Source organism: Panthera tigris, chromosome A1 (assembly GCF_018350195.1).
Source record: "Panthera tigris isolate Pti1 chromosome A1, P.tigris_Pti1_mat1.1, whole genome shotgun sequence".
NCBI classification, from domain to species: Eukaryota; Metazoa; Chordata; class Mammalia; order Carnivora; family Felidae; genus Panthera; species Panthera tigris.
In genome coordinates, this window is record NC_056660.1 from 177,506,478 (window position 1) to 177,534,430 (window position 27,953).

At 42.6% G+C, this 27,953-nt stretch overlaps 1 protein-coding gene and 1 long non-coding RNA gene across 6 annotated transcripts in view; one reads left to right on the plus strand and one right to left on the minus strand.

The window, feature by feature from the left end:
- LOC122240370 lies at positions 1-27,543 on the plus strand. Its single transcript, XR_006219996.1, has 3 exons — positions 1-174; positions 11,829-11,993; positions 27,001-27,543. It is a non-coding gene; the product is annotated as an uncharacterized LOC122240370 (long non-coding RNA).
- Positions 406-27,953, minus strand: part of KCNIP1 (potassium voltage-gated channel interacting protein 1) — a 339,287-nt gene continuing 311,739 nt past the window's right edge. For 4 of the 5 annotated variants that reach the window (XM_042992520.1, XM_042992492.1, XM_007077647.3 and 1 more), the window contains 7 exons: positions 14,385-14,509; positions 13,505-13,574; positions 11,946-12,016; positions 11,124-11,231; positions 5,852-5,956; positions 4,889-4,951; positions 406-1,231 (listed from right to left, as the gene is read on the minus strand). In XM_042992520.1, coding sequence (XP_042848454.1) covers positions 1,184-1,231; positions 4,889-4,951; positions 5,852-5,956; positions 11,124-11,231; positions 11,946-12,016; positions 13,505-13,574; positions 14,385-14,486 — 567 coding nt within the window. In that variant the 5' untranslated portion in view covers positions 14,487-14,509 and the 3' untranslated portion in view covers positions 406-1,183. Of the gene's footprint in view, positions 1,232-4,538; positions 4,619-4,888; positions 4,952-5,851; positions 5,957-11,123; positions 11,232-11,945; positions 12,017-13,504; positions 13,575-14,384; positions 14,510-27,953 lie in introns of all 5 variants that reach the window. The other variant, XM_042992499.1, reaches the window with a different exon arrangement.

The following is a 27,953-nucleotide window of genomic DNA, read 5'->3' on the forward strand; positions in this document are numbered from 1 at the left end:
AGCCACTTGATCAACCCTTGGACTCCAAGCCCCTCACTAGGCAGTTCCGGCCACCTCTTCATCTCTGCATCTCCAACCATACCACATGAGACGCCAGACTTTCTACACCAGAGGGTCTTGAGAGTGACAATCTTGTTGGAAGGAAGGTGTTGTGAAGCATGTCATCTCAAAGAGGTATTTGCTTCTAGTCACAGTATTTGCTTTTAAGTGGGATATTTGCTTGGGGTCAGGGGAGGATGGCGCCCTGAGTGGCACCGGGTCTGGCACAAAGCAAGTACTAATAACTGGACGCCAATGAATGGACTAGCCTTCCCTTCTCACAGCTTACCTCTCCTGTCCAATGGAGTCATGAAAGAAATGAAGATTAAGAGTGTAAGAAATAGTTCTGTTTATTGATTAGAACATGGTATAAAATTACAGCAATTTTCAGGCATTCTGGGCTTTCTGGGAGGGGCATGCAGTGCTGGGCTCTAGCAGGAGATGGAGTGAGGGCATGGACCATTGGGCATTGGCTCTCTTCCTGGGCACATTAAGGGACTTGCATTACCAGCACAGATGCCAATGTGAGAGAGAATTATTGGTTCTTTCCTCTGGAAACAAAGGATGTGGGCAATTTGTGTCACCAGACAATGCCATGCTTAAGAATTCAGTTCTAGCCTACATATGTTAGGTGCTGGCTCTCCCAATCTAGTCATATATGGATTCATACTGTTCTGTGTAATGCTCATTCTTCCCACCAAAAGAAGGGAAACAGGCACGTTGGTTTGGGAGGCCATCAGAGGATGGTGTGCATTTGGCTCAGGTCATCTTGCTTCCAGACGCATCAAGGTCTGCTGGAGGCAGTGGGCTGGGGCACGCAAGCAAAAAAGTGTGCACTACTGTAAGCTCAAGCAGAGGGACCTTCCATAGGGCAGCAGTGTGAAGAAATGAGCATGCTTCCAAAACAAACCCAATTTCATCTTGTCTCTCTCAAGAAGACGGAGAAGGAAGAGCTGGCAATCAGAGACTGAGCCATATGATGCTGGGTTCCATAGAAAGTCTCCAGTGGAGAAGTCTTTCAAAATGCAAAAGGTGTTTCTGTCCCAAGAGTCGGTGTGTAAAATCAGAACGAGGGTCAGAGCAAGGTATTAAGAAGTGGTTGTTCAGTACAACGTCTCTGAGAGCCAGATGGCTGGGTTCACAGTTACATGACATTTTGGAATAGCTGGAGGGACCTCATGATGTTGTCATCCTGGGAAGGGAGGAAGGGGAAAAGAGAGGACAGTTAGAACTCTCCGAGGATTTTCCCTGAGAAGTTCTGTTACTTCCCTGAGCAAGTCTCCAGCATGGGTTTCTCGTGCAGAAAGAACTCTGCAAGGGAATGAGAAACAGGGGTGGGGGCCCAGAAAGTAAGCAACTCAAGGCAAGAAGCACCTTCTCTGGCCTTAAGAAATTTGTAAGAAATAAATTATCCAGTGAAACAGTGAGTATTGCTTCTTTTTAGAAGCTCTGGGCAACTGCATTATATCAAATGATTTTTCTCCATCTACTGAGGTGATTGCATTTTAAAAATTCTATTATGTCATTAATTATATTGATGAATTCTTGAATGTTAAACCAATCTAGCATTCCTGTAATAAACCCTATTTATTCTTTTTTTTTTTTTAACATATTACAGGATTTGATTTTTTGTACCTGTGTCCAGAGGGAATATATTAGCCTGAAAATTTTCTCACTTTGTAACAGCTTTGTCATGTTTTCTTATTAGGGTTATGATAGCCTCATAAATCAAGTTGAGAATTTTTTCTTCTTTCTCTATTCTCTGAATTTGTATGACATTAACATCCTTTCTTCCTTAGAAAGAGTTTGAAAGAATTTACCAGGTAAGACATCTGTGTTTGCCATTTTCTTTATGGGAAAGTTTTATTTATTTTTTTAAAGCATTTTTTAATGTTAATTTTGAGAGAAAGAGAGAGAGAGGGAGGGACAGAGAGAGAGAGAGAGAGAGTGGAGGAAGAGCAGAGAGAGAGGGAGACACAGAATCTGAATCAGGCTCTAGGCTCTGAGCTGTCAGCACAGAGCCTGACATGGGACTCGAACTCACAAACCATGAGATCATGACCTGAGCCTAAGTCAGTTGCTTAACTGACTAAGCCTCTCAGGCACCCCTATGGGAAAGTTTTAAATTAAGGATTCAATTTCTTTGACACACATAGGACTATTCAGATTTTCTATTTCTTTTGGTGTTAGCTTTGATAAATTATATTTGTAAGGAGTTTGTAGACTTCGTATGTTGCCAAATTTATTACATAACTGACTTTTATCTTTACGATGTCTGTAAAACCTGTAGTGTTGTTACCCTTTCCATTCCTGATATTGATAGCTTGAGTGTTCTTTCTTTTTTGTTTAAATCAATCTTGCTAAGCATTTATCAGTTTTATTTATTTTTTCAAAGAGGCAAATTTTGGTTTTATTGATTTTCTTTTTGCATGTCTCCATTATATATGTTCTCTATTTTACATTTACATTTTTCTATTGTATATTTCCTAGGAAATAAGTATTGAATGTAGAACATGTTTGGCTATTAAACAACATACTTCTAAGACCGTGGGTCAGAGAAGAAAATATTTTGAATTAAAATATAATGAAAATATGACATATTATAATCTATGGGATCTAAAGCAGTAGTTAAAAGAAATTTTATCCCTCTGTATGCACGTATTAGAAAAGAATGGTTGAAAATAAATGATCTAAATCTCCATCTCAAAAAGCTAGAAAGGAAACCTAAAAATTAAATTAAAATGAAACAGAAGGAAGAAAATAATTTACAGCACAAATGATAAAGTAGAAAGCATACCTATAATAGAAAAAAAATCAACAAAGAGAAAAGTTGATTCTGGGTGTCTGAAATCTTTTAAAAGTTGCTAGACCTTTTTTTTTTAAGTTTATTTATTTATTTTGAGAGAGAGAGCATGAGCAGGGGAGGGGCAGAGAGAGAAGGAGAGAGAAAGAATCCCTTTCTCTGCACTGTCAGTACAGAGCCTAATGTAAGACTCAAACTCACAAATGGAGAGATCATGACTTGAGCCAAAATCAAAAGCTGGACGCTTAACTCACCGAACCACTCAGGTGCCCCTAAAAGTTTCTAGAACTTTTAAAAGAAGTCTATGGAGTCAGGCTGTCTAAATTCAAATCGTGGATCTGTCATTTACTAGCTGGGTGACCTTACTCCCTTTGTGCCTCAGTTTCTTTATGTTAGAGTAGCATCCATCACCATATATATCTATGGGTGGGTTATGAGCAAGAAATGAGTGAATTAATGGAGAGCAATAGAGGTTGCTAATGTGAGAAACTAATTTGAAAATTTCACTCACCTGTTAAGCAAAGTCAAAAAAGCACACTTAAATAGGGCATAGGATTTAAAATTAGAATGAAGTTCAGGGGGATCCTGGGTGGCTCAGTCGGTTAAGCATCTGACTTTGGCTCAGGTCATGACCTCAGAGTTCATGGGTTTGAGCCCCACAGGGGGCCCTGTGCCGACAGCTCAGAGCCTGGAGCCTGCTTTGGATTCTGTGTCTCCCTCTCTCTCTCTGCCCCTCCCCTGCTCGCACTCTGTCTCTCTTTCCCTCTCAAAATAATAAATAAACATTAACGAAAAAAAAACCCAGAATGATGGAGTTCAAGTTCCATCTCTGTCACCTACTGGGCATTAGCCACATCTCTCAACTTTGCAATGTCTCAGTTTTCTCTTCTTTAAAATGTGTATGATCAACACTACCGTGCACCCAGTTCATGATGGTTAACATGTTGAAATATTTCTATCCTTGTTGGTAAATGAGCCTTCCATCCAGCATCTGTGCCTCTGGCTATCTGGTAACTGGCACAGGACCGCTGGAGCACCCAAAGATCCATCAGCTAGTGGGTTGGCAAGCTTAGAAGGATCCCTCTAAGGCACAGCTCCTTGACCATGAGGTCAAGGTCAGTTAAGAGTGGTTAGTTCTCAGTCCACTCTCATTATAAAACATTTTGAATATCACGACCAAGGCTAAGCTCGTACAGCGCCACCACCTCTCAAGATGGTTGTGAGGTTTATGCAAAATACCTGAAACTTGGTAGGTGCTCAGTATGTATTGATAACTTCTCCTCTGCTTTGTGTATCTGCAGTTCTTACTGGGTGAGCTCAGAGTAACTGTACTTTCTGAAATAAATTGGGGATAGAAATGCATTTTTCTAAAGTAGATAAAAGCAACTATTTCTAGTTCAATTGCTGGCAGAGGCTCCGGGCTAGTCTATCCTTTTGCGGAATGAAAATGTCTTCCAAGGACCCGCAGGATCAGGATCATCTGAGTGAGTGTTAGAAAAGCAGTGCCTCAAGCCCTGCTCCAGACCTACTGAATTAGAATCTGCATTTTAAGGAGATCCTCAAGGAGGTTGGTTTGCACAGTAAAGTTTTAGCAGCGTTGATCCCCAGGACATTTGTGTTAAAACAAAGATTTCTAGAGCCTCGCCCCCAATCTAGTGTTCATTTTCAGAACCATCTGGGCAATTTTGGGGCATACCATGGCTTGAGAATTACAGCTTTAGATTTTTTTCCCAGCTACCCCTCGTAGTCTGAGGAGTGGGTCACTGAGCTGGAAGCCTGTTGAAAAAGCAGAGTGTTGTCCACTTGAGAAGTCTATGGTTTCACAGAGACCCCCTTGGCCTTTCACATCCCCCCACAATCCTTCTCAGGCTGTCTGGCTCAGCCTGTGTTTAGCCAAGACCAACCACAGCCCAGCTCCAGGAGGGGATGGAATGGAATTCTACCTGAGGTAGAGAGGGTATCTCAGCTCTCCCTTCTGCAGGGCCCCAGGCCTCAGCTTTTCTTTCCTGGATCTAGTATGTTTTGTGCTCTGAGGTCTCTCCTTACCTCCTGACAGGATTCAAGAAATTCGTCTAAAGTCACGATGCCATCTTTATTTTTGTCCATTTTCTGGAAGACACAACAGGAAGCACTTGAACGAACCTGGGAATCTGCATTCCAAAACTTGCTCTTTGTTAACCACCTTTGCCCCGAGAATTCGGGTGGTCTTTCACTGGCCAGACAATCCCACCCAACTCCCTGGTTACAGCATTTTGAGCCCCATAAGCTTCCTTAAAATTGAGAGACTTGCTCCAGACTCTCATTGCCTCATCACCAGATTATTCTGCTGATACCCTAACATGTCTTCCCCAGACTCTCCCCCAGCCTGTCCACCTGGCAAAGAGAACACTGCATGTGAGAGGTTCGACTTCTGTCTCTGTCACTTACTGTGTGACCTCGAGTGAGTCTTTAAGCCTCTCTGAGTCTCTGCTTTTCCCATCTGTGAAGTGAGAGGATTAGACTAGAATGAGCTGGGACATTCTTCAATACTCTACCACTCACTTACTTTCTTACAAAAACACCACTGTGGTCATGCTACTCTTCCACTCATGGAATAACTATAGTCACCCAAGCAAGACTGAACTCTTCAATGCAAGACCTCACACTCCAGCCCCTCCTCGTTTCCAATCTTATCTCCCACTACTCCCCAGACATAAATGCTTAACACTTAACACAAATGTGTTTAATGACGTCTTCTCTGGTTACTCTGCTCCACCAAGAATTTGTATGGAATGTAGAAGCTGTACTGTAGCATTTCTATTTCATAATACACTTCCCTGTTCCATTGTCTAGTATATACTTGCTTGCTTAATGAGATCATCTATTACTTGAGGACGACGCATTTTGTAATTCTTTTCTGTTTTCTACAATGCATAGGACAGAGTTGGACACACACCACTTGCTCAGAGGCTTGTGGGTTGGCTGGTCTAAGTTGGGCTTAAATCTCGTGCACGACGTGTGTGCACTTACCTGGAAGAAGACATCCACGTGCTGCCTTGGAGTGTCTTCTCTGAGCACGGGATATGTGTATTTCCCCATCATGTCATAGATGGCTTTGACAATGTCCATCATCTCCTGGAGGATATGGAAGCACAGTGTGAGAACATGAGGTCAGGCTCTTTTTATGTGACAGTTTGGGGCTCCTTGTCCCCCTTGTGATTGAAAGTGATTAAAAGGACTCTCTTCAGCTGATGAGAAGGGCTGAGGGGCTATATTCTGAGAGGAGGCAGTGGGACATTCTCTTTGCCTTCAGAAGCTCTTGGATAGGTTACCTTTTCTTAAGCATTATCTTCAGTGAGAGGTTATATGGGGGGTTGGGGTGAACATGTTTGTGTACTGATCGGCCCACACTCCATTTTTGGAAGACCCTCTCCCTACTCCACAATTCCCTTGAATGGTTGGCCTGGGTGGCTGTGTTTGTACTGGGTGACCTGTCTCTGTGACCACTGCTAATTTGGAACAAAGGTGGATGTCTGACTAAAGCTGGGCTACTCTGTTTTTCTTCCTGGAGAAGTTTAGGTGATGAGGCACAGAAACTGTAATCAGGAGTGATAGAACCCTGGGACTCGAAAGTCAAGTGGCGTTGGGGCCAGAGTCAGTGCCACAGGCAAGCCATTTCCAGGTTTTAGCTGAGGTTGAGTGAAAACAGACATCAAAAACTTGTGCAGAAGAGTAGAAGTTCTGTGAAGAGGAGAAGGGAGCGAATACACAGAAAGTAGAGAAGAAGAGAAAAATGCAGGGAGAAAGAGAGGAGAGGAGAGTAAGGAGTAGAGGAAGGAGAAGGGAGGTGGGGGTGGGGGGAGAAACAGACACCTGTTCCCATGAGCCCATACATGCATACCTGCACACACACACACACACACACACACACACACACACACACACACTCACACTCTCACTCACACTCACATATACTCACACATACATACTGTATACTCACATACACTCAGGCTCTCTGAGAAAAACAGTTGAAGAAGACAGAAACAGTAACAAGGACTCAAGAAGCCGCAGAGAGGCAGTGTCTCAGAACCCTTACTCTATAAACTAAAACCTCCTCTTGCACCTCCCCACCCCTCTGTTGCTAGCAACTCGAACCTGTCATTCTTGCAGAGGAGTGTGGCCATCTTGATCTCAGCAATGCTGGAGGAGGGTGAGGAAACAGAGGGGACAAAAGGGGGGTGGAGAGAGAGAGAAGAGACTAACAACCTTCTAGTTTCAATAGAGTTTACACAAGTTCCATCAGACTAACTGTATCTTTATAGGAAATCTCTCAGCTTAAGCTAATTTATTTTGATGATTTTTTAAAAAGTTTATTTCTTTATTTTGAGAGAGAGCATGAAAGAGTGGGGGAGGGGCAGAGAGAGAGGGAGAGAGAATCCCAAGCAGGCTCCACACTGTCAGTACAGAGCCGATGTAGGGTTTGAACTCACAAACCGTGAGATCGTGACCTGACCTGAAACCAAGAGTTGGATGCTTAACTGACTGAGCCACCCAGGTGCCCCTATTTTGATGATTTTTTATATTTGTAACCAAAAGACCTCTTTCTACAAAGTCATTCTTGTTTGATGGGGCCTGATAGATGTTACAAGTGCTGTCATGTTTTCTTTCTAATCTTTCAATGCTTCTGGATACAGAATAAGTGATCATTAAATATTTATTAAAATAGTTAGATTGTTCTTTTTATTAGTTTATAGATCTGTTTCCTCAAGACCGTGAACTCGTGAGGACATTCTTGCTCTTTCATTGCTAAGGTCTCTGCATGGGCTGGGAGCCCAGTAACTGTTGAGTGGGTCTGTGATGTTCTGATCACGCTGACCAGGCATGGTATTCCATGGCCCCTCCTCCAAATGCAGGCAATAGGGTGCAGGAAGGCAGCCTTGTCTTTGAGATATTTGAAATAGTGTCTACGGAGACCCAGGGGACAGACTCTATCTTGGGGTCCTTGTCTGCTACTCCTCATTCCAGGTGCTTATTTTACTTGTATTTGTTTTTAACCTATTAATACTTTTAGACTTATACAAAAGCTGTAGGAATAGAACAGAGCATGCACCTATACCTTTGACCCAGGTTCTCCTAATTTTAACTTGCAAAACCACAGCACAAGGAAACTGACAGGAAACTGACCCAGGAAACTGACATTTCTACAACAATGCTACAGTGCTATTAAGGAAACTATCAAGCTTATTCACATTTCAACAGATTTCCCCCTAGTGTCTTTTTTATGGTTAAGGATCTCTCATCCATCTAACTGTTGTGTCCCCTTAGTCTCCTCTAACCTGTGACCGTTTCTGTTTGTCTTTCAAGAGCAAGGCACTTCTGATATGAAGTGTCAGTTATTATGCTGATCAGTTATTTTGTAGAATGTCTCTGCTCGTGTTAGTTCCTGGTTTTCTGATGATTAGGTTGAAGTTATGCATTTTTGACAAGAATACCAAATCAGTGATATTATATCCTTCTTGGTGCATCCTATCAAAGTGGTTCTTGATATATCGTGTTAATGGTGATGTTAACCTTGATCATTTGATTAAAGGGGGTGCCTATCAAGTTCCTCCCCTGATCTTAGTTTCTTTCAGTGGATCTTGCCTGTAAAAATGATTACTGTGGTGTTTGCCTAATGCTGACTTTGTATTTCCTTTATTCCTTCTTTATTTATTAATTAGAATTCTTCTTTAAGGAAGAATTGTCCCTTATCCCCTATTTATCTATGAATTCAATTATTTATTTGAGTACATATTTATTATTTATCTGAACACATATTATTTGAATACATATAATCTATAATTATATATATATAATTTAGTGGGGACTCATGGATGTGTTCTTTATTTTATACCTTATAATCTAATACTAACTTTTTTGTTTTTTTTTAGAGATAGAGTGTATGTGCAAGCAGAGGAGAGGGGCAGAGAGAGAGAGAGAGAGAGAGAGAGAATCTGAAGCAGGCTCCACGCTCAGTGAAGAGCCTGATGCAGAGCTCGATCCCACAACTCTGGGATCATGACCTATGCCGACCAGAGTTGGGACACTCAACTGACTGAGCCACTCTGGCACCCCTAACGCTAGCATTATTAGATATGTTGCTCAAATTGTTCTGGTTTTGGTGATTAGGAACTTTTTCAGGCTTACTCCTGCAGCTTTTTGACATGTCCCAGGCTTCCTCTCTCCCCCCCCCCCACTACTTCTTCCTTCCTTCCTTCCTTCCTTCCTTCCTTCCTTCCTTCCTTCCTTCCTCTCTCTTTTTCTTCTTCCTTTTTCTTTCTTTCTTTCTTTCTTTCTTTCTTTCTTTCTTTCTTTCCTTCTTTCCTTCTTCTTTTTCTTTTTTCAAGCACCCCAGTACTTTCCAGCACTACAAGATACTCCAGGCCCATCTTGCAATTTCTCGGTCCCAGTCCTGGAATTGCCCACTTCTTGAAGGAGACTGGTTCCTTTAGCTGGAGGATGATATTCAGACACCAAGGTCTGGGTGCGAGGTGTCCTCATTGCTGGAGGGGTGTCATTGTCTTAGACCCTCCCAAGAAACAGAAATAGGAAATAAACGTCTCTACCCATGGATTTATTTTAAAATGTAGGCTTTGTAAGTCCTTCATATCTGCATTGTTATAGGTTTCTTTCCTGAGTACCTTTTATAAGAGGAAGGATTTAAGACCAATTTTGATTGCTGTCTCAGGATTTTCATTGCCTATAATTTGGATGAGATTATCTCCAAATGATTGTCAGGGGGAAGATCCAGCTATCTTTTCTAGGAAGCTGCTTATCCACACTTTCTTTTTCTTTTAAGGGGTTCTTTATTAATTCTGCCATCAAGAGAGGTCTGATGGGTATAAATGGGAACAATATTGTCTGGTCTACAAACAAGGAAGAGGGAGCTGGAGATGGTGAGATTATTCAAGTGATGGAATTATGGCTGAACCAAGGTTGACAACCGTGTTATAAGTCCCATTTTAGGGTCTTTTCTTTATCTATTTTGTAAAGTAGTATTTGAATATTTTGTCATAGCACATATTTGAGTATGTACAGAAGCATTACATTCTTTGAAAAATTGAGATAATATTATACATACGATTTTAAAAGATGAATTTTTATATCTTAATACTTTTGTATGATCTTAAACGGCCATCTGTTATCCCATTACATGTATTTCCTGGAATCCACTGAACATATCTGTTATTAGTTGATATTAGGGTTTTCACATGTGGGGGATCATTCACCACTTGATTTTCAGCACCTAGAACACCTAATAAGCCCTCAAATATATGTTGAGCAAATGCACGACTGAATGAATGAAGACTGAATGTCAGAGGGAAATTTGCAGGGCTGGGGTGAGACCTGGAGATGCTATTATTCTAGGCACTGGGCTTGGCACGCAGAAGCTCAGGGAATGGGATGTTACAGGATGCTATGTCCAAGCTTCAGCTGAGATACCAAAATACAGTAGATACCAAAGTGAGTTTTGAGACAGACCTGTGGGTATTTCACTGGCTAGACACCACATGTGGCTCTAAAAGTGTCAGGCAGTGAAGACTCAGACATTATTTGTGATTTGTTAAGAGATGGCTGCACTTGCCATCGTCCCCTTCTGTGCTTTTATTAGTAGGCAAAATAGATTGTGGCCAGTGTGATCCTATTGTAATCTCCCTTCTCTCTTCTGGATGATGTCTGGATGTTGTCTGCAATTCTACCATTCCAACTTTTAGCTTTTTTTTTTTTTAATGTTTATTTATTTTTGAGACAGAGCGCGAGCTGGGGAGGGGCAGAGAGAAAGGGAAACACAGAATCCGAAACAGGCTCCAGGATCTGAGCTACGAGCACAGAGCCCGATGCAGGGCTTGAACCCACAAACCATGAGATCATGACCCGAGCCGAAGTCGGACGCTCAACCGACTGAGCCACCCAGGTGCCCCTCCAACTTTTAGCTTTAATTTGTGACTATTAACCTGTGAAATGTGAGTTCTCCTAGGAAGAGTAACTCTACACAAAAATCATTTGCATTCCCTTTGGAATGTGCACTGAATACGTGTGACCCAGTGACAATAAATGAATCTGCTTAATCCTTTCTTGAGTACTTGGGGGCAGGGCAGGGTGGGGCAATGGGGTAGGTCAAAGGTGACCAGGAATCTCTCTGTTAGCCCCAAGGCAGATCCCTCCTCATTCAGACAGTTTCATTCTCCAGACGGGGCTGTTTACTGTTTAATTAGATGCCTTCATTGCGCCTCCTTCGTGACCCTGGCCTCAGCTCACTTACCTCTTTGTTTATGTATCCATCTTTATTGATGTCATACAAATTAAATGTCCACCTTAGCTTCTCATGGACGGTTCCTCTCAGTAAAATCGACAGAGCAGTTACAAAGTCCTGACAAATGAAAGAGGCATTAATGACATTAACCACCAAGCCATGGGGTGGGAGGAAGCTCTGTCTTTGGGTCAGACTCTATGACTGCTTTTATATAGTGGTATCTCCCATGTCCTCCCCTGAAGGACATGGCCAAGCTCAGCGAAAGTGCCTCCCTTCCATTCCCTACCCTGCCCCATTTTGGGGGGACAGAGCGTCCTTGAGGAAGAAAGTATGTGCTGACATCTCCAGACACAGGTAAACACAGCCTCCTGTGGCACTGCCCTATCCCACGGCTGCAGTTAGCCTCAGAAAGGCAGTATAGTCTACCACCGGAGTTCAAATCCCTGTTACCACTTCCTAGCTGTTTGACCTTGGAAAAAACACTCAATCTCTCTTTGCCTCACCGTCCTCTTCTGTAAACTGGTAATAAATAATAGAACACTACCTTGTGGGTTACTATGAGGATTAAATGAGTTAATACATGCAAAGCATTAGTACAGAGTCTGTCTCCTGGTAAGCTCGGTGTGAACGTGAGCTGTTACACTCTTTTCATTAGTCCCTCTGAGGCCCTGAGTTCCCAGAGAGGTGGGGCAGCTGCTGTTTCTCTATCTTCAGGAAATGTTTGTTAAATGGATGACGGACTGAAGCATCTGAGGACCCGACTGTCCCATCAATAGCACACAGTTTAGAAGAGGAGATGGTGAGGACCCCGGGACTCTGAGACAAGCATACCTCGAACTTCACGGAGCCTGTCTGGGTGGTGTCGAAGGCGTGGAAGAGGTAATGGGCATACATGCTGGCATCTGAAAGGCACAGAAGGAAAGGCAGGTGACAGGAGCCGGGGCTTCACAGAGGGAAGGGAGAACGCTTGGAAACAATAAGGAAGAGAAGAGGGTGCTGCTGGGGTGATGGAAAGGAGGAAAGGCAGTGTGGGCAAGCCCACTGTGTAAACAGGGACCCATGTGGCTGTCCTGGATTTTAGGTGGAAAGTTCTTAGGACAAAGACAGGCCCTCACCCTACATCTAGCCATCCCCGGAGGAAGACCCTCCTGCTGGTTCACATGGGTAATTCTTGGTGGGTGAGTGACGTGGCAACTGTGGGAAGAAGGCGCCCTTCTGAGTGATGTGCAGTGGTACCATGGAGTGAGTACTCACTAGGGAGCAGACAGACCTGGGCTTGGCTAGCAGCTCTCTCCCTATGTAGCTGTGTGAACAGGCATCTAGCAGAACCTCTCTGAGCTCCTCTTTCCTGTCTCTGTACAAAGGGATGTAGCAAAACCTATCTCTTGGAATTTTTGAAAAAGTATGTTGAACTTTTCACATAGTCACATCATCTTAACCATCACCATGCCTGCCAAATGGTCAAAACTCAATAAACTGTGGCTCAACAGAATTCAATAGCAGTGATTCTGGGGTCTTCATGGGGTGAAGCTGCTCCCCACCTTGCAGAGGGGCCCTGTACGGGGTCCCACACCTAGGAGGGCCCCATCTGTGCCGAAGAGGCCCATGAGAGACAGAGCTCAAGAAATGTTTGGGACACTTGGATCTCCATTTCATCAGGACCCAGGGAAGGGATCCTGCAGGAGATAGCTCCTGGGGGCAGGAAGTGAAGTGGCACGTGACTCATAGAAGCCTTGGGAAAGAGCCATTGATGTCTTAGGCCCATGGAGGCAGAGCAACTTCCTTCAGGAGTCAGGCACGGCAACAGAGTGTCTGTGGGCCTGGCACACTCACTAACCTGGACTTCTATGCACAGCTTTATGTTCCCTACATCTTTTTGGATTCATTTATTTCTACAGTCTCTGGTATTGAAATTATTTTTCAAAGTTTCACCTTGCCCTCAGCTGTTGTAAGGAAAAGAATGGAGAGTGTGTAGCAAAATGGTGGAACCAACATGGCGGAGCTTTACATCAGACACTTATGGGATAGAACCCTGCTCTGCTACTTACTGGCTGCGTTATCTTGATCTTGATCTTGAGTGAATTGCTAACTTCTCTGAGATGTTGTTGCCCATCTGGGATATGATACAGTACCTGCTTTCTAGAGCTGATATGAGACTTTATGATATTGCTTTATTAATCTCTTCTCCCCTCTTGGAGAGGATCCATTTCAGAGCTCTTTTCTGCTAAAACTTTAGCTAATTCCATGTCTTGTAATAAGGGAGGGGAATCTTACTCTGAGTTGTCCCTGCTGTTGAGGAGGAGACAGATAACAAGAAACGTGAACCTGGAGGAAGAAAGGCTGCTCACCAGAGAAGGATTTGGGAAGGATCTTTTCAAGATCAGACTCACCTCCATGAGGGAAAAACTGAGCGTAGATCTGCTTGAATGTTTCTTCATTGACCACACCGCTGGGACACTCCTGCATGAAGGGGAGAGAGTCAGTGGGAGGGAGGGCTGCCTGGCCCCGAAGGAGGAGACTGGGTCCAGCCTTGGGGTTTAGGATTCCTCATCATCCCTGATGAACAGCGACTGGGCAAACACCTGTACACTTCTGTGCCTCCAGGTGAGTGGCCGGGAGATAGCCCTGCCTTAAGAATGAAGCTGCCTTGCAAAATGATGAGACATCATCAGAGAATTGGCACTGTGAGGTAGAAACAGCTTGGGATTTGGGCCTAGGAAGGTCTGGGTTTGGATCCTGGCTCAGCCTCTTCTAGGCTTTGCAACTTTGGGTGAATTAGTGTCTGATCCTCAATGTCCTTACATGTAAAATGGGGCTAACAGTACCTTCTGACAAGGCTGTCATGAGGTTTAATATATGAAATAATACGGCAAATTAATACATGGGCATTCAGGCTTACACATCAGTCTCTATGAGCTCAGTTAGCACAGACCTAAATCTCATCAGTTCTGGGCACCGACAATATTGACAGTGTGAATGGGTCACACTAAGGCTAGAAGTTGGGCCAAGGTGAATTCTCCAAGGTTGTGCCTGCCATGTTGTGAAGTTCCTAGGCTATTGGCCAGTTTCCCATCTATGGAGATAGCCTCCTTCTTGCCTGAAGTCTTTCTTTCTAGCCAGGTGATCTTGCTCTCATGTCTTTATAGAACTGGCCTTTCTTTTACAACTACACATATGGAAAACTCTCTGATGGGCCCTGTTGACATTTGGAAGAGCTTTGCTCCAGATGGGAAATCCTGCCTGGGCCTTCAGATGCCCTGTGGGCCTTACATTTTTGAAGCCTCGATAAAGAACTTGCAGCTCCCTCTTGGTGAAATTGGTCTGGGCCTCCAGCTGCTCCAGTCCCTCAGGCCGATGGCAAACCATGGTCATCTCCAGCTCATCTTCAATCTTATCTGGAACCAGAGGAGATGGCATTGGAGTGGCTGACTTCAGTAGCCACTTGTCAGACCACAGTCTGGGCTGTCAAAAGAGTAGTGTTATGACCTGGGATAAGGGATTCGGGGCTGGGGTCACACTGCAGATGATCCTTCTGCCTTGACCACCCCCCGACCCCAACCCAGTCACTTCTGTCTCACACTCAGTCCAGTCATTACCCCAGGGGTGTCAGGCACTACTCAGGGAGGGAGCTTCAGGCTGGAGATGAACACGTTCCAAGTGGAGATGAAGGCAGGAGTGCTAAAAATAAGTCTATAATGAAAACTTTCCCTTTCTTTCAAAATAACTTCTTTGCACATTCAATTTGCTGCCCACTGAACCATGTGAATATTCTAGAGACACAAGTAAGTGAGTGGAATGATTAACAGCTTTCAAACAGCAAAGGGAAACAACTCTATTAAAAATGTAGAGCAAACTCTTACCATTTGGTACGAATAGATGAAGGCTAACCCAATTTGGCAAAAAGTTCCAATTATGGCATGTTAAATATTAATTTAAGAGTACGAGTGTATTTTACAGTGTTGTTTTGTAATGTCTACTAGACATTCTTAAATAATAGGCAAGTGACTTAAATGGGAACTACTTGATATAAATCAAAGCTTCTGAAGCGTTTGAGGGGTTCCAAAAACAGTTGTCTGAAGTAGCAGTTTGTTCCTCCAATAAGAATGACAATGTAATATAATTTTTCACCAGTTATTGAAAAAAGGGTCAGTCAAAGCAAGAAATCTGCCCATCTCCTACTGAAGGGCCACAAACTGAATAAGCGGAGGTTCCCACACTTTACCATCAGAGCAGGATAAATGAGTGTTTTCCTCTGGGTCCTGCCAGACGCTTTCTATAAATTTATTCCAATCAAGAATTAATTGTCGACTAACCTTCGCTGCCCACAGCTGTCGTGCAGACATTAGCAAATCCATGTACTGAACATGTACTGGGCCGGCAAGAATAGTGATGAGATGGGCAAGCTGCTGGGAACGCCACACTCCACATCACATCCCATGACCACAGAGGGTGGGGGGCAGGCTGTGTTTCTGAGAGAACAGGGTGAGCAAGTGCTTTCCACTGAGTATATCTGTCTAGTCAGTGCCAAGCTCTTGCTATCAGATTTTCTCTTCAATTGTCACTTTTCCTTTTGAGACTGTGATCTTAATACAAAAGGAAACTCTCCAAATGGGTTTGCGTCTTGGACATCTTCCCTAAGGAAATGGATGTTTGGGGAAGGTGCCAGGGAGAGGCAGAAGAACTTGGTGATAATTGCCAGTGTTTGTCTTTCTTGTGTGCTGGGCAACTGGTATCACCTTATCCTCTTGGGAGTAGGGCAGATTATTTAATATAAATAAGATACTCTGTTTATACAACATAGCTGCAAGTGACCGATTTCTTTTTAATTCTTACAGAGCCTTTAATTATTGTTTTGTTTGTAGCTAACAAGTGGCAATTACCTTAACATTGCAGCATTTCTATGTAAATCAAAGGGCTGATCCACCCCTCCAACGCCCCCCCCCCATGTAAATTTAATTCAGAATACTTGCCTATATTTTTAGCTCATTTTAAAATAGAAATAAAATTATTGGTTTGAATCTCCCAGTGTTAGATTTAATAGCAATTTTATTTTGGAAAACACACAGATATTTAAAAGTGTGAAGAGAGGTGAACTATTAAAATGGAAACAAGGAAGGCAGAAATGTATTTTTTGGAAGAAATGATGTCTTTTTGCAGGCATATAGTATACCATTCTCACTTTAACTTATCCAGAAGCTGAAAAGACTTCTTTTGAAAGATTGTCTTGTTTCTATTAATCTTCCTGTGACTGAATTCTTCACAAGATCAGGGAAGTCTGTTTGCGGGAGTCTGTGAGAATCTCTCTGATTCATAAGCTGCACTTACTTACCATCTCCTCTATTATAAATGCACTAAGTAGTTACTGAAATATCAAATATTAAGCCCACTTCATTAAGGGAGAACTAGACTTTATCAATAAATGATTTGTTTGCTGTCTGGGCAGAGGGATCAATTTCCATATTGGATTCCATAATATCTGAATATTGGGATGATGATTGCCAAGCTTTGGTTTGGTTTTGCTTCTCATCACCCTCTAATTGTCAGGCTGTGGTAACATCAGTCACTGAAGGAAATTCATGTCTTTGGGGCTCAAGATGCTGGGAAGTAGCCTGCGTGTCTTCAACCAGTGGTTCTCAATTTTTTGTTTTAATGTATTTCATAGTAAGAGCTACAATTAACAGCACATTCCAGGATGCACATACATATAAACAAAGATTTTATGACATATTTTGAAGCAAAAATTTCCTTAAACACTTTTCCCTATTGATGTGAGATGTACTCTGTTCTCAATTTTAATCTATTTCTTTGTAAAATTGTGTTAACCTTCATGTGTCATGACCTGTGAATGGAAAACACTGAGTTGTCTACACTTGTGGCAACCTTCTAGAAGGGCCCACATCTCAGCATTCCTCTCCCTCATACCTGCTCTCCCTTCCCCTCCTTCATCTAGTTCCAGCCACTATAAATATATTCTGAAGAAATTTCTGAAGGGGCTGCTAAGGTTTTCACATTCCTCCTGTTGCACTGACCCCCCTCTCTCAGGGAGTCCCTGGGTGCTGCCCAGGTGGTCCCTCCCAGTAAAGGAAGGAGGGAGGCCCAGCTCTCGGGTTGGAGGAGGAGGAAACAGAACTAACAGGTGGGGAGCCTCTTTGACAGTTTCTTCTGTTAAGAGTCTGCAAGGTGAAATGTTGCTTGATATTATTTTTGTTATTGAAAGTAATGATGATTCAGTTACTAAGTCAGATTGAGTTTGGATGATAGACATTAAAATTAACCTAGAAATTTAGTACTATGGTGGTAACTACATAACAAGAATTAGAATACCTTCTGTTGGCAAAATACTGTTAATCTGTAAAATGTTTTCATGCCTGTTGTCCCACTACAACCTTGTGTGTGGTGGGGAGCGAGTATTAGAAAAATGGGTGTCTTAACAGACAAGGAGATTGTCTAACCGTGAGTATCTTAAACACTGATGAATTGCCTATTACTGCGGGTAAAGCAAGATAGAAAAAATCAACGGGAGGGGATTTACAGCAGGAAATTCCCAGACTGAAAGAGAAGTTGGAGAAGATGATTCAGATTAAGTGGTCTTTATTGTTTTGAGGTCACGGACTCTTCTGAGTGTGGGATAAAAGCTTTAGACTCTCAGAAAAAGAAAATGCACCTAATTATGGCATTTTTCTGTACTTTCAGTTAGGTCTTGGATATTTTAAACACATGGAGACATGTTAAGTGCTTCTAGCACAGGAGATCTCTTCCAAGCTCTGTCACTAAATGGCTTTGCCTAAGACAGAATGGGACCTAGAATCGAGCCAGTCCCAGGTCTCTTTTATAGATCTGGCTTCCATGTGCCCCTACAATGGCTTCCCTTTCCCTTAAGCACAAACTGCAAATTTGTTTGTGACCAATGTGACAAAGTTTGCAATATTAGGAGCTATGCTCCTAACAAGCTCTGTACAGGTCACACCCTTAGGTTATGAGTTGTAAGAGGACCCAAGCCTTTAGTCTCCTCCCTAGTGAATCTCCTCTGTTAGTTCTGTGACCATGACCACGGCCAAGGCCAAAAACCATGGCCATGATGACTTCCTTCTCCCTACACTAGAAAATAGTCTCTTCATCGTGGGGTCTCTGGGTTGGACTTGATAATCACCTGTTTTCAAGGTTACAAAATGGTGGCCCTTGACATAGAATGCAGCCCCCAAATAGGTCTTGTTTTGTTTATAAAATGTGATGGTTTTTTTTGTTTGTTTGTTTTTGTTTTTGGAATTAACTGCCACTATTGAAAGATGAGAGATCGACAAATTCGGATATTTTATTTCTCTTGGAAAATGGGATTATCTAACAACTTTTAGTCTCAAATTCTCACAAGGAAATAGTTTATGAAAGCTGAGCGGTGGCTGTTCCCTCTGAGCAGCCAGAGCCTCTAGCGCTCCACCTATACGCCTGTGGCTCACTTCACTCATTTATGCTACCTTCCTGGCCCCACAGGCATTTGACTGTTCCCTTCCTGATCTCTGCCCGCTTACCGCCCACCTACCTACCTTTTTTCTTACCTCACTCACCACCCAGTCAACCACCTTTTCTCTCCTTACTACTTATTTAAACACATTCCACTTTGTTTCACAAAGGGCTTAAAATTGATTATAGGAAGTAAATATAATAAATTTAAAAGAGATAAAGTAACAAGAAAAACTGCCTCAGAAAATGTTGATTTGATTAAGAGGTCAAGGCCATGGGGAAAAAGACAACTTAGAAATACAGGTCATTTATTCCAAGCAGTGACCAAGCTTGAGTCACAGACTGGCTCTGAGCTTTTACATATTATCTTGTTGCCCATTAGAGAAAAACATATCCGTTTCTTATTAGGAGCAAACCTCTTCCTATAACTTGTCTCTAAAAGAAAGTTTCCGGCTGTTTCTATATAGGTGGTGTTTGCTAACAAGGGGCAAAGAAAGTTGGTGAATGAGTAGACTAATTACAAAATCTATTTGATTAAGAAACTCTTCTTTCGGAGGCACTTGGGTGGCTTAGTCGGTTGGGCGTCCGACTTTGGCTCAGGTCATGATCTCGTGGTTCATGGGTTCAAGCCCCTGCGTTGGGCTCTGTGCTGCTGGCTTGGAGCCTGGAGCCTGCTTCGGATTCTGTGTCTCCCTCTTTCTCTGCCCCTCCCCTGCTCACACTGTCTCTCTCTGTCTCTCTCTCAAAAAAAAAAAAATAAATAAATAAAATAAATAAATAATAAACGTTAAAAAAAGAAGCTCTTCTTTTGAAAGTAATATGACCAAAGTAGTCAAGTTAGTTTAAACTTTTTTACCTCTCTGATACTGGTAATACCACCAGGCGATGTCTAGGAAAAAGTAAGAAAACATTTTACCAAATCCATTCATCGAAAAGACAAAGCATACTTTTATTTTCCATGGAGATTCCACTCGGAGGGTGTCCAGGTCACCATCCAGCTCGACATACGCAAAGAGATCTTGTAGCAGAGCTGGTGCTGACCTTTTCCTTATCCTTTTCCCCAGGTGGGAGCAGGCAAGAGTAATGGGTCACCTCGCAGTGCCCACGGCTCCCAGCAGGGGGCTCATTGAGCATGCCCGCAGCCATGCAGCCATGCAGCCCGAAGAGTGATGGGATGGCATGGGGCAGAGGATGCACGGATGTGGATGGGTCCTTGAAAATACCTGCATGTTTGGTTGTAAAGTGGCTTATATGCTACCCTTCACAACAGAGGCCCCATGGTCCCCCTCTGCTACCTTGTCATTTGAAGCTGCACATTTTGTAGGATTCTATATTCGCTCACTCAACAATCATCAGTGACATACCTACATATTTCAGTGAATGAAATGACTCTGTTCCCTGCTCTCCTGGAGCTTACAGTCTACAAGCCTATGCTTCTCTTTTCCCTTTAGGAGCTTGATAAGTAACACCGATGCAGGGGAAAACAAGGTGGGGGGGGGGGCTGTGGAAAAAACTAATTAGCACATTAGAACTTGTGAGCAGAGTGGAGGCAGGTGAAGTCCCCTGTTGTGCTGAATACGAAACATAAGATGGATTATCAGACCTGGAAACCCCTTCATGGCACCATAGAGTTGGCTGGGTCCAGGTCCCAGAGAGTAGAAAGTGGGGGTCTTGTTGCTCTCCTGCAGGCCTTTGGGGTTGATTTGGGGGGTCAACTTGGTTTACCTCTGTAGGCTATTATTTGAACTTCCTCCTGTCCTTCCATCACTCCTGAACAAGAGTGTGTGAGCCAGTCCAGCTATCACTTTAAGTGTGTTTTGGTCACTCCCCACCCATAACCCCAGACAGCAGGGGCTCATTTTCTGCTGTGGTGGTATAGGGGCGCCTAGGTGGCTCAGTCAGTTAAGCATCCAACTTCAGCTCAGGTCATGATCTCACGGTTTGTGAGTTTGAGCCCCGCATTGGGCTCTGTGCTGACAGCTCAGAGCCTGGAGCTTGCTTTGGATTCTGTGCCTCCTTCTCTCTCTACCCCTCCCCTGTTCTCTCTCTCTCTCTCTCTGTCCCCCTCAGTGCTCTCTCTCTCTCAAAAATAAAATAAAACATTAAAAAAAATTTAAGTGGTGGTATAGGTGGATATCCATCCTCTGGTAAATATTTCTGCTCTTGACCTGGTCCTGATCTGAATCCCATGGGAGAAACTTATTTTGCCAGATTTAGTTGCCCTCTGTTATCACTCTGATTAATAGCATTTGCACTTATTTACCATTTCTAATAGACTTTATTTTTAAGGCAGTTTTAAGTTGACAGAAAAATTATGTAGAAAATACAAAGTTCACATGCACATCACCTCACGGCTTCCCCTATCATTAACATCTTGCACTAGTATGGTATATATGTTACAACTGATGAACCAAGATTAAAATATTTTTAGCTAAAGTCCATAGTTTACATTAGAGTGCATTCTTTGTGTGGTGCAGTTCTGTGGGTTTTGACAAATGTATAATGTCACGTATCTGCCACTACAGAATCCTCCAGAATAGTTTCACAGCCTTAAAAATACTTACATAGCATTTTTGTAGTGGTATGTCTACAAATAAGGGTTCACCATCTCTGCCATGCCAGGGATGGGATTGGGAGAGAGATGAAAAGACAGACTGTTCATATGGAGCTGTCCGACTAGTGGTGAGACATGCATAGAGACCAGGATTACAAACTCAAATGCCAGTGGTAGTTGGTAAATAATTTAAATGAGTCAGGTGCTGGGTGTACAACCTGAGTGGCAGGGACTGAGAACTGGTGAGTCATTACCCCATGAAAGGGAAACAGCTCTTACACAGCCAGTCATTGTTATATAGAATTTAGTTTCACAGAGCCCAGATTTTTAGTTTTTCTTAAGAGCTGCTACAGTTAAGATTGTTTGTGTCCTGACTCTTAGCTGTTATCAATGACTTTAACATTGGAAACATACAGCATGGGCCAAATATGATATTCCCATTTGTAGGATGCTATGGATTGCTGGCCTGGAACCCTTCACTGGCAAATCATGCCAAGGCCAAGTAGTGGCATGGCAGTGTGGACATGGCTGAGGCATTGGGAGCCAAGAGGAGGAAGCTCTTCATGAATAACCCCTGGATGGCAGGAAATTGAAAGGGGTGGCAGGGATGGCTCCAAGGGGAGCTGGTAATTTATTTGAGTCTTCAAGAAGGAAGGGAAAAAGGGAATATCTATCATATGCAATGATACAGAAGCCAAAAGGCCAGGGTGAGCTCTCCTCTAGTACAGCTGACTTCTTACTGAGAACAACTGGAAAAGGAGTATTAAAGAAATAAACCAATTAAAAAATTTTTAAAAATTACCATGGTAACAACAACAAAAAGACACCTAAAGACTGGGCAGGGGGTGGGGGAACAGGAAAAAATACCTTAACACATGTGTTTGAAGGCACTGGAGAGCTACCAATTTATCCTATCTTTAGAAGCAATGATTCTGGAGGGAAGAAAAACTCATTAAGGTGAGCCTGACAGTCAGTGCTGCTTTTCATCTCACAGGGTATGCTGATTTATAAGTGGCATGGGTTCTGAGCTTGAGAAACTGAGCAAAAGGGTCTGCTAAGGGGAAAGAATATAAGCAGAACTTTCAGCAATCTGGGAAGACAAAAATGGGATCAGTCCTATGAAGACATTCAGGGCTCGAGGGGCCAAGACCGGAGGGGCCACAGAGGAGGGGAGCACAGACATAATGTTATCAACCTGAGCTATCGTAAGTGACTGAGGTCAATGGAAACTAAGCAAAAACCACAGCCCAAAGGTTGCAGAGCTAAATGGAGCTCTTGGCAGGCTCACAGGGTTATGGGTTAGCGGTTAGATTCAGGGTCTTCTAGGAGGTAGGTTCCTGGTGAACATTCAGGCTTTCAGTTTGACCCCTAAAGGACTGTGTTCTAGGAGCAAGGCATATTAGAAGTAGATCAGGCCTCTCAAAGATTGAAATCCAGCCTCGAAACAACTCAATCCCTATTTGGATTAAGTTTATTTGCTCCTGCTCAGTTACCTTGCAGAAGTTGAAGGTTCAGCCAGATAGTGTTCACATTTTGTATTCTAATGTTCACCACTCATTGCAAATTTGCCAGGCATATTAAGATAGGACCAAGAGAAAAAGACAGAATACAGTAATAGATTCATAGTGATCTAAATATTGGCTTTATCAACTGTGGGCCTTAAAATAATGGTGAATATGCTCAAGAAAATAAATAAAAAGATGGAGATTCCACCAGAGACTTGGAGAACTGGGATATATATATATATATATAGTCCTAGAATTAAAAAATATATTATCCAAGATTAACAACTAAATAGATCAATTTAACGGCTGGTTGGGCACAGATGAAGAGAGAATGATTTGGTGGATAGGTCAATAGAAAAATATAGACTTATGCACAGAGAGAGAAATACGAAAAATACAGAGAAGACCATAAGAGACATATTGGACTCGAAGAAAAGTTCTTTTATATGTATATATACATATATATATATGTGTATATATATATATATATACACACACATATAGTTTTTTTTTGAGAGAGAGAGAGGCAGAGTGTGTGCAGAGGAGGGGCAAAGAGAGAGGGAAACATAGAATCCTAAGCAGGCTCCAGGCTCTGAGCTGTTAGCACAGAGCCCGAAGCGGGGCTCAAACTCACAAACCATGAGATATGACCTGGGCTGAAGTCAGATGCTTAAGCGACTGAGCCACCCAGGCACCCCTCATAAAAGTTCTAACATATGTGTAACTGGAGTTCCCAATGGGGAGGAGATAAAAAATGCTGTTGAGGCAATATCTGAAGTGACAATTGATCATTTAAAAAAACCAATTAAATATATCAAGCCACAGATGTCAAGCCACAGATTCTGGAAGCATAAACCCAAGCAGAGAAACTCATAGGAAACCACACCAAGGCACATCACAATAAAACTGTTGAAATGCAAAGCTAAACAGAAAATCTTTAATACAAGAAAGCCATCTTCAGGTAAAAACCAAGCCCTAGCTCGATGCTTATTAATTAGGACACAGAAAAAGTAGAAATGAAAGTACAACACGCAAACACATGTCAAGAAAAACTGGCTTGGCTATTTTAACACTAGAGGAAGTAGACTTTAAGGCAAGAAGCTTTGCTAGAGAGAAAGGGAGTTTGCATAATGAAGGTGCCATCCACTAGGAAGATACAACAATTCCAAATTAGTATGCACAAATAATATAGTTTCCAAATACAAAGCAAAGGCTGACAGAGAAAAGAAGAACTAGCAAATTCACAGTCATAATTGGAGATTTCAAAACCCTTCTCTCAGCAACTGATAAAAAAAAAATCGATGAGGGTATAGAGGATATGAGCAACGCAATTAACAAATGTGTCTCCATTGATAGGAGTGGAGCTCTTTATCCAACCGCCATAGATACCGCACATTCCTTTCAAGGGCTCAGAGAACATTACCAAAATTGACCACTTCCTGAGTAATAAAGCCAATCTCAACAAAGTTTGAAGAAATGAAATTGTTCAGAATGTTTTCTATCCATGTGGAATTAAACAAGAAATCAAGAGAAGAAGAAAAAAAGAGGAAATCTCCAAATGTTTGGAAACCAAGCAACATGGTTCGAATTCGTAATAACCCGTGTATGGAGGAAGAAACCTCATGGAAATTAGAAAGCATTTGGAATCAAATGATAATGAAAATATAACATATCAAAACTGTGGGACGCTGTGAAAACTGAACCCAGAGGGAAATTTAAAGAGCATGACATACTTGAGCTGCAAATAATTTAGGTGACAGTATGCATAAAATTGAATGCCTAAAATTGAATGCTGTGCTGCCTCTTGAAATCATATTTCTAGTGCTTCTAGTGGTTCATTTTCAGCGTTGCCTAAACTATGTTGGTTACATTAAAGACTACATTAGAGATGGCATGCTGGCATTTGAAACTGTGATCTTTTCTCTCCCCTTAAACATGGTCGATTGATTTATTCTGGGTGAGACTAACACCATTTTTTTTTTTGATTGACAATTTACCACATTATTATTAGCGATGAAGATCCTTGGTGGTGCCTGTATGGACCGGGGTGGGGGGCGCAGGGGGCTGGCGGGGTGGGGGGGACAAGTTCTATCTGGTCCTGAAGTGTAATCCTGGAGGCTGAGGGCTGAGATTCTTACAGCAGGGACTTGGAGGTGAGTCATAAGCTCACTCAGAAACACACAGCACACACAGCTCGTCAGCTCTGAATTTTATAAACTTAACGATGAGTCCCGGGAGTGCTGAGCTGAGCTTTGATAAAGATTTTCTGAGTGTTCCAGACATTTTTTTCAGTCTTCTTGCTTCAATAAAACTCAAATCATGTTTTGCTCCAAGCGTTTGTTCTCTTAATCTTGAAACCCTCCTGCCCCTTTTAAGCGAAATTGAATTTATACATTTCTCATTCATTTACACCTTAGTCCTGAAAATCTGAAAAAAAAAAAAGAGTCCCTCAAAGAAAATCTTTGAGTATTGCTTGTTCCATTTGATGGGAGATTTTCCAGGTCAAATGACTTGAAAATTCTTCCGCATATAGCATATTTCGGTTCTCTGACCTTTCTCCCAAAAGGAGGGTGTTTTTGAACATGGCCTTCAGATCAGCACATTGGGTGGGTGCGTGGGTGGGTGTGTGGGAAGGTGAGTGTCAGATGTACCTCGGAAGCTGGTGGTAGTAGACATTAGGTGTCAGAAATATAATGTAATTATTGAAAGTCCACAAAGCCATTATGCAGACATAAATCACAATTCTGTTGGTTGTGTGACAGCATAACATTTGCACATTTTCCACTGAGATTGAAAAAAACAAAGAAACTTCTGGGAAATAAGTGGGTCATTTAGATCCCAGAGTTGGCAGAAAGGAGCCCTAAGTGGTATTTCAGGACAGGGAGTGTCTCCTCACCTCCAAAGCAACATTTCATTCCAGCTAAGGCTGTGGCCAGGCTGCAGAGTAGAAATGTCAGGGTTACTGCAGTGTCTCAGTTACAGGTGGAAATCTCTTGATGATGTTTTAAGTGGACCTCTGTGTCTGTAAAAAGTGTCCCAGGATGAAACTGGATGGTGTACTTAGGTGGCACCAGCAGTCCTCACAGCTCTAGGAGCAATTAGTCACACAAGGCCCAAATCCTGCCACCAGCTAGCAGCCAGGAGGCAGTGGGGAACCTCCCGCCATTTCTCCTTTGGTCTCGGGGGACCCTGCCCTGAAGTTCCAGCACGTGCAGATGGCCAGTTCATGAGTGGTGGCTGCCCTGAGTTGGGGGGTGGGGGGCATGTTGCCCAGGATAAGTGAGTCTCGAATATTTCTGCACGAGATAAGAAGAGCATGTAGGTGGGATTTTGTTACTGCTCTTTTCCACGGGGAAAGGGCACTGCTAGTTTTAAGTTGGAATTACGAAGGTGCAGAGAGGGGTCAAAAAAATTACTCAAAGGAAAAGTAAGATTGCTGTGTGACTAGGACTTCTGTTAGGTTGGGCATAGAATCTTCTCATCAGTGGAAATTCCCTGGATCAAGGTCAGGCTAAGGTGTGAAAATCTTGTCTTTTAGCCTGTGTTTTGAAGGGTGGTTCATTGCTATCCAGCTAACTTAACAACTTACCAGGTGATAGTTTCCAGGCAGAGGGCTTGCCCTGGTGGGCTGGTAAGTGTTTAACAACTGGCATTTGGGGATGGGGGAAAAGCCTGATTGATACCATTTTCCAATTTCTTTGGTGTAAATATTCCCATCAGGCTGTCAACTGAAGTCACAGGATGTGGATTTGGGAAGTGCAGTGCACAATCCGTGGGTATGAGCCAGCTCCATCATATTACTGCTGCTACGTTGGCATATGTTTAACTATCCCAAATTAGTGTGCTAAGGGCCTGAAAAACAATGCATAAAGCAGGCTCAGCTCCAGTAGTCTAACCAAATAAACCTTTTCTTTGTTGCTATCGTGAAAATAAGGTTCTGTACCTCATATAGAATAATCACAAGCAGGGAAATAATGGAGATTGGCCTGGTAAGCTTTTGCTGGAATTCAGTATTAATGTATCCTCATATTAAGTGCCTGTCTTGGTGAGCTCAGAGAGCATGGTAATAGTTTTAGGATTGATCTAATCATCTCACTGTCCCTAGGAGGTATATGGTTATTAGGCTAATTCCAGCTATAATCATACCCACCTTGTAGTTGTGAATTTAAATGAGATAAGATATGTAAAGGGCTCTATGCACACAGTAGGTCCTCAAAAAATGTTTTTCTCATCTAATAGTGTGTTATGTCTGTGATTTTAAGGGTGATTCTCAAAGGCAGAATCCAGTAATCAAGTCTGTAGATACTCTGTAGGCCACAATTACGCCTTTTCTGATGGATCTAGTTAATTGTGCTTTTCTTTAATACAGGAAGATTTGTTTGTTCTGTGATTGACTCTGTCAGAAAGGCACTCAGTTGCCAGCTCAGGTTGGACATTAACTGATTAAAGTGAGTATTATCATTCTATATTAACCGCAATGGACAGAAGCAAACACAAGATGCTGGCTGAAAGAGCATCGAGCACCTCGGGCTGCAGATTGTCAGGGAACAGGGCAGAGCATCAGTGAGCGGTGGACACCAGAAACACAGGGCCCAGAGTGTAAAGTCTATGGATACAATAACTGACCGTCATGGAGAAAATTTCCTGCCTCTTCTCCCCTAGAGTTACTACGTGACTCCATGTCCTCTGCCCTTAATAATCCAGACGGTCAAAATGTGTATTGTTTTGGTCCATTTCTTAGCTGGAGAAGTCTATTGGACGTTACCCTCGCACATCCACTGCCAAATGCAGGGAGTGCAGCCAGTTCATCGGAGCGCGGATGTCTGCCTGCCCAGAGGCAGGGAGAAGATGGCAAGGTGTCATCTGCGGGACTCAGCTCAGAAGCCTCTTAACTGTGCACTTAATAAATGAAGCCTTGGCAGACATACCTTGAATTATTAATGGCGTTATTCAGCTTTGATTGTTTCCTTCTTTTGGGGAAAGGTTATTCACTCAAATGCCTTTGATTAGACTATACAATACATCACAATTGGGCATATTTTATGTGCGACTTTATGGTGATAATAGTTCTGTCTCATTTAGAAGCAAATCAGACATTATGAACTTCGTGATTTATTAATGTATTGATTTCTATAAATGTCAGCGCATCTCACATCCCGTCAGAGAGCCCGAGAGCAATCAGTGGAGAGCCAATAAAAATGTAAAATGAAACCATCATAAAAAAAAAAAAAAAAAGGAAATACGGCCTGTTTCAAAGCCCTGCTGCCTCTCTGAATTGTTTCAGGATCCAGATCATTACCATGAAGGCATCTCCCCCACCCC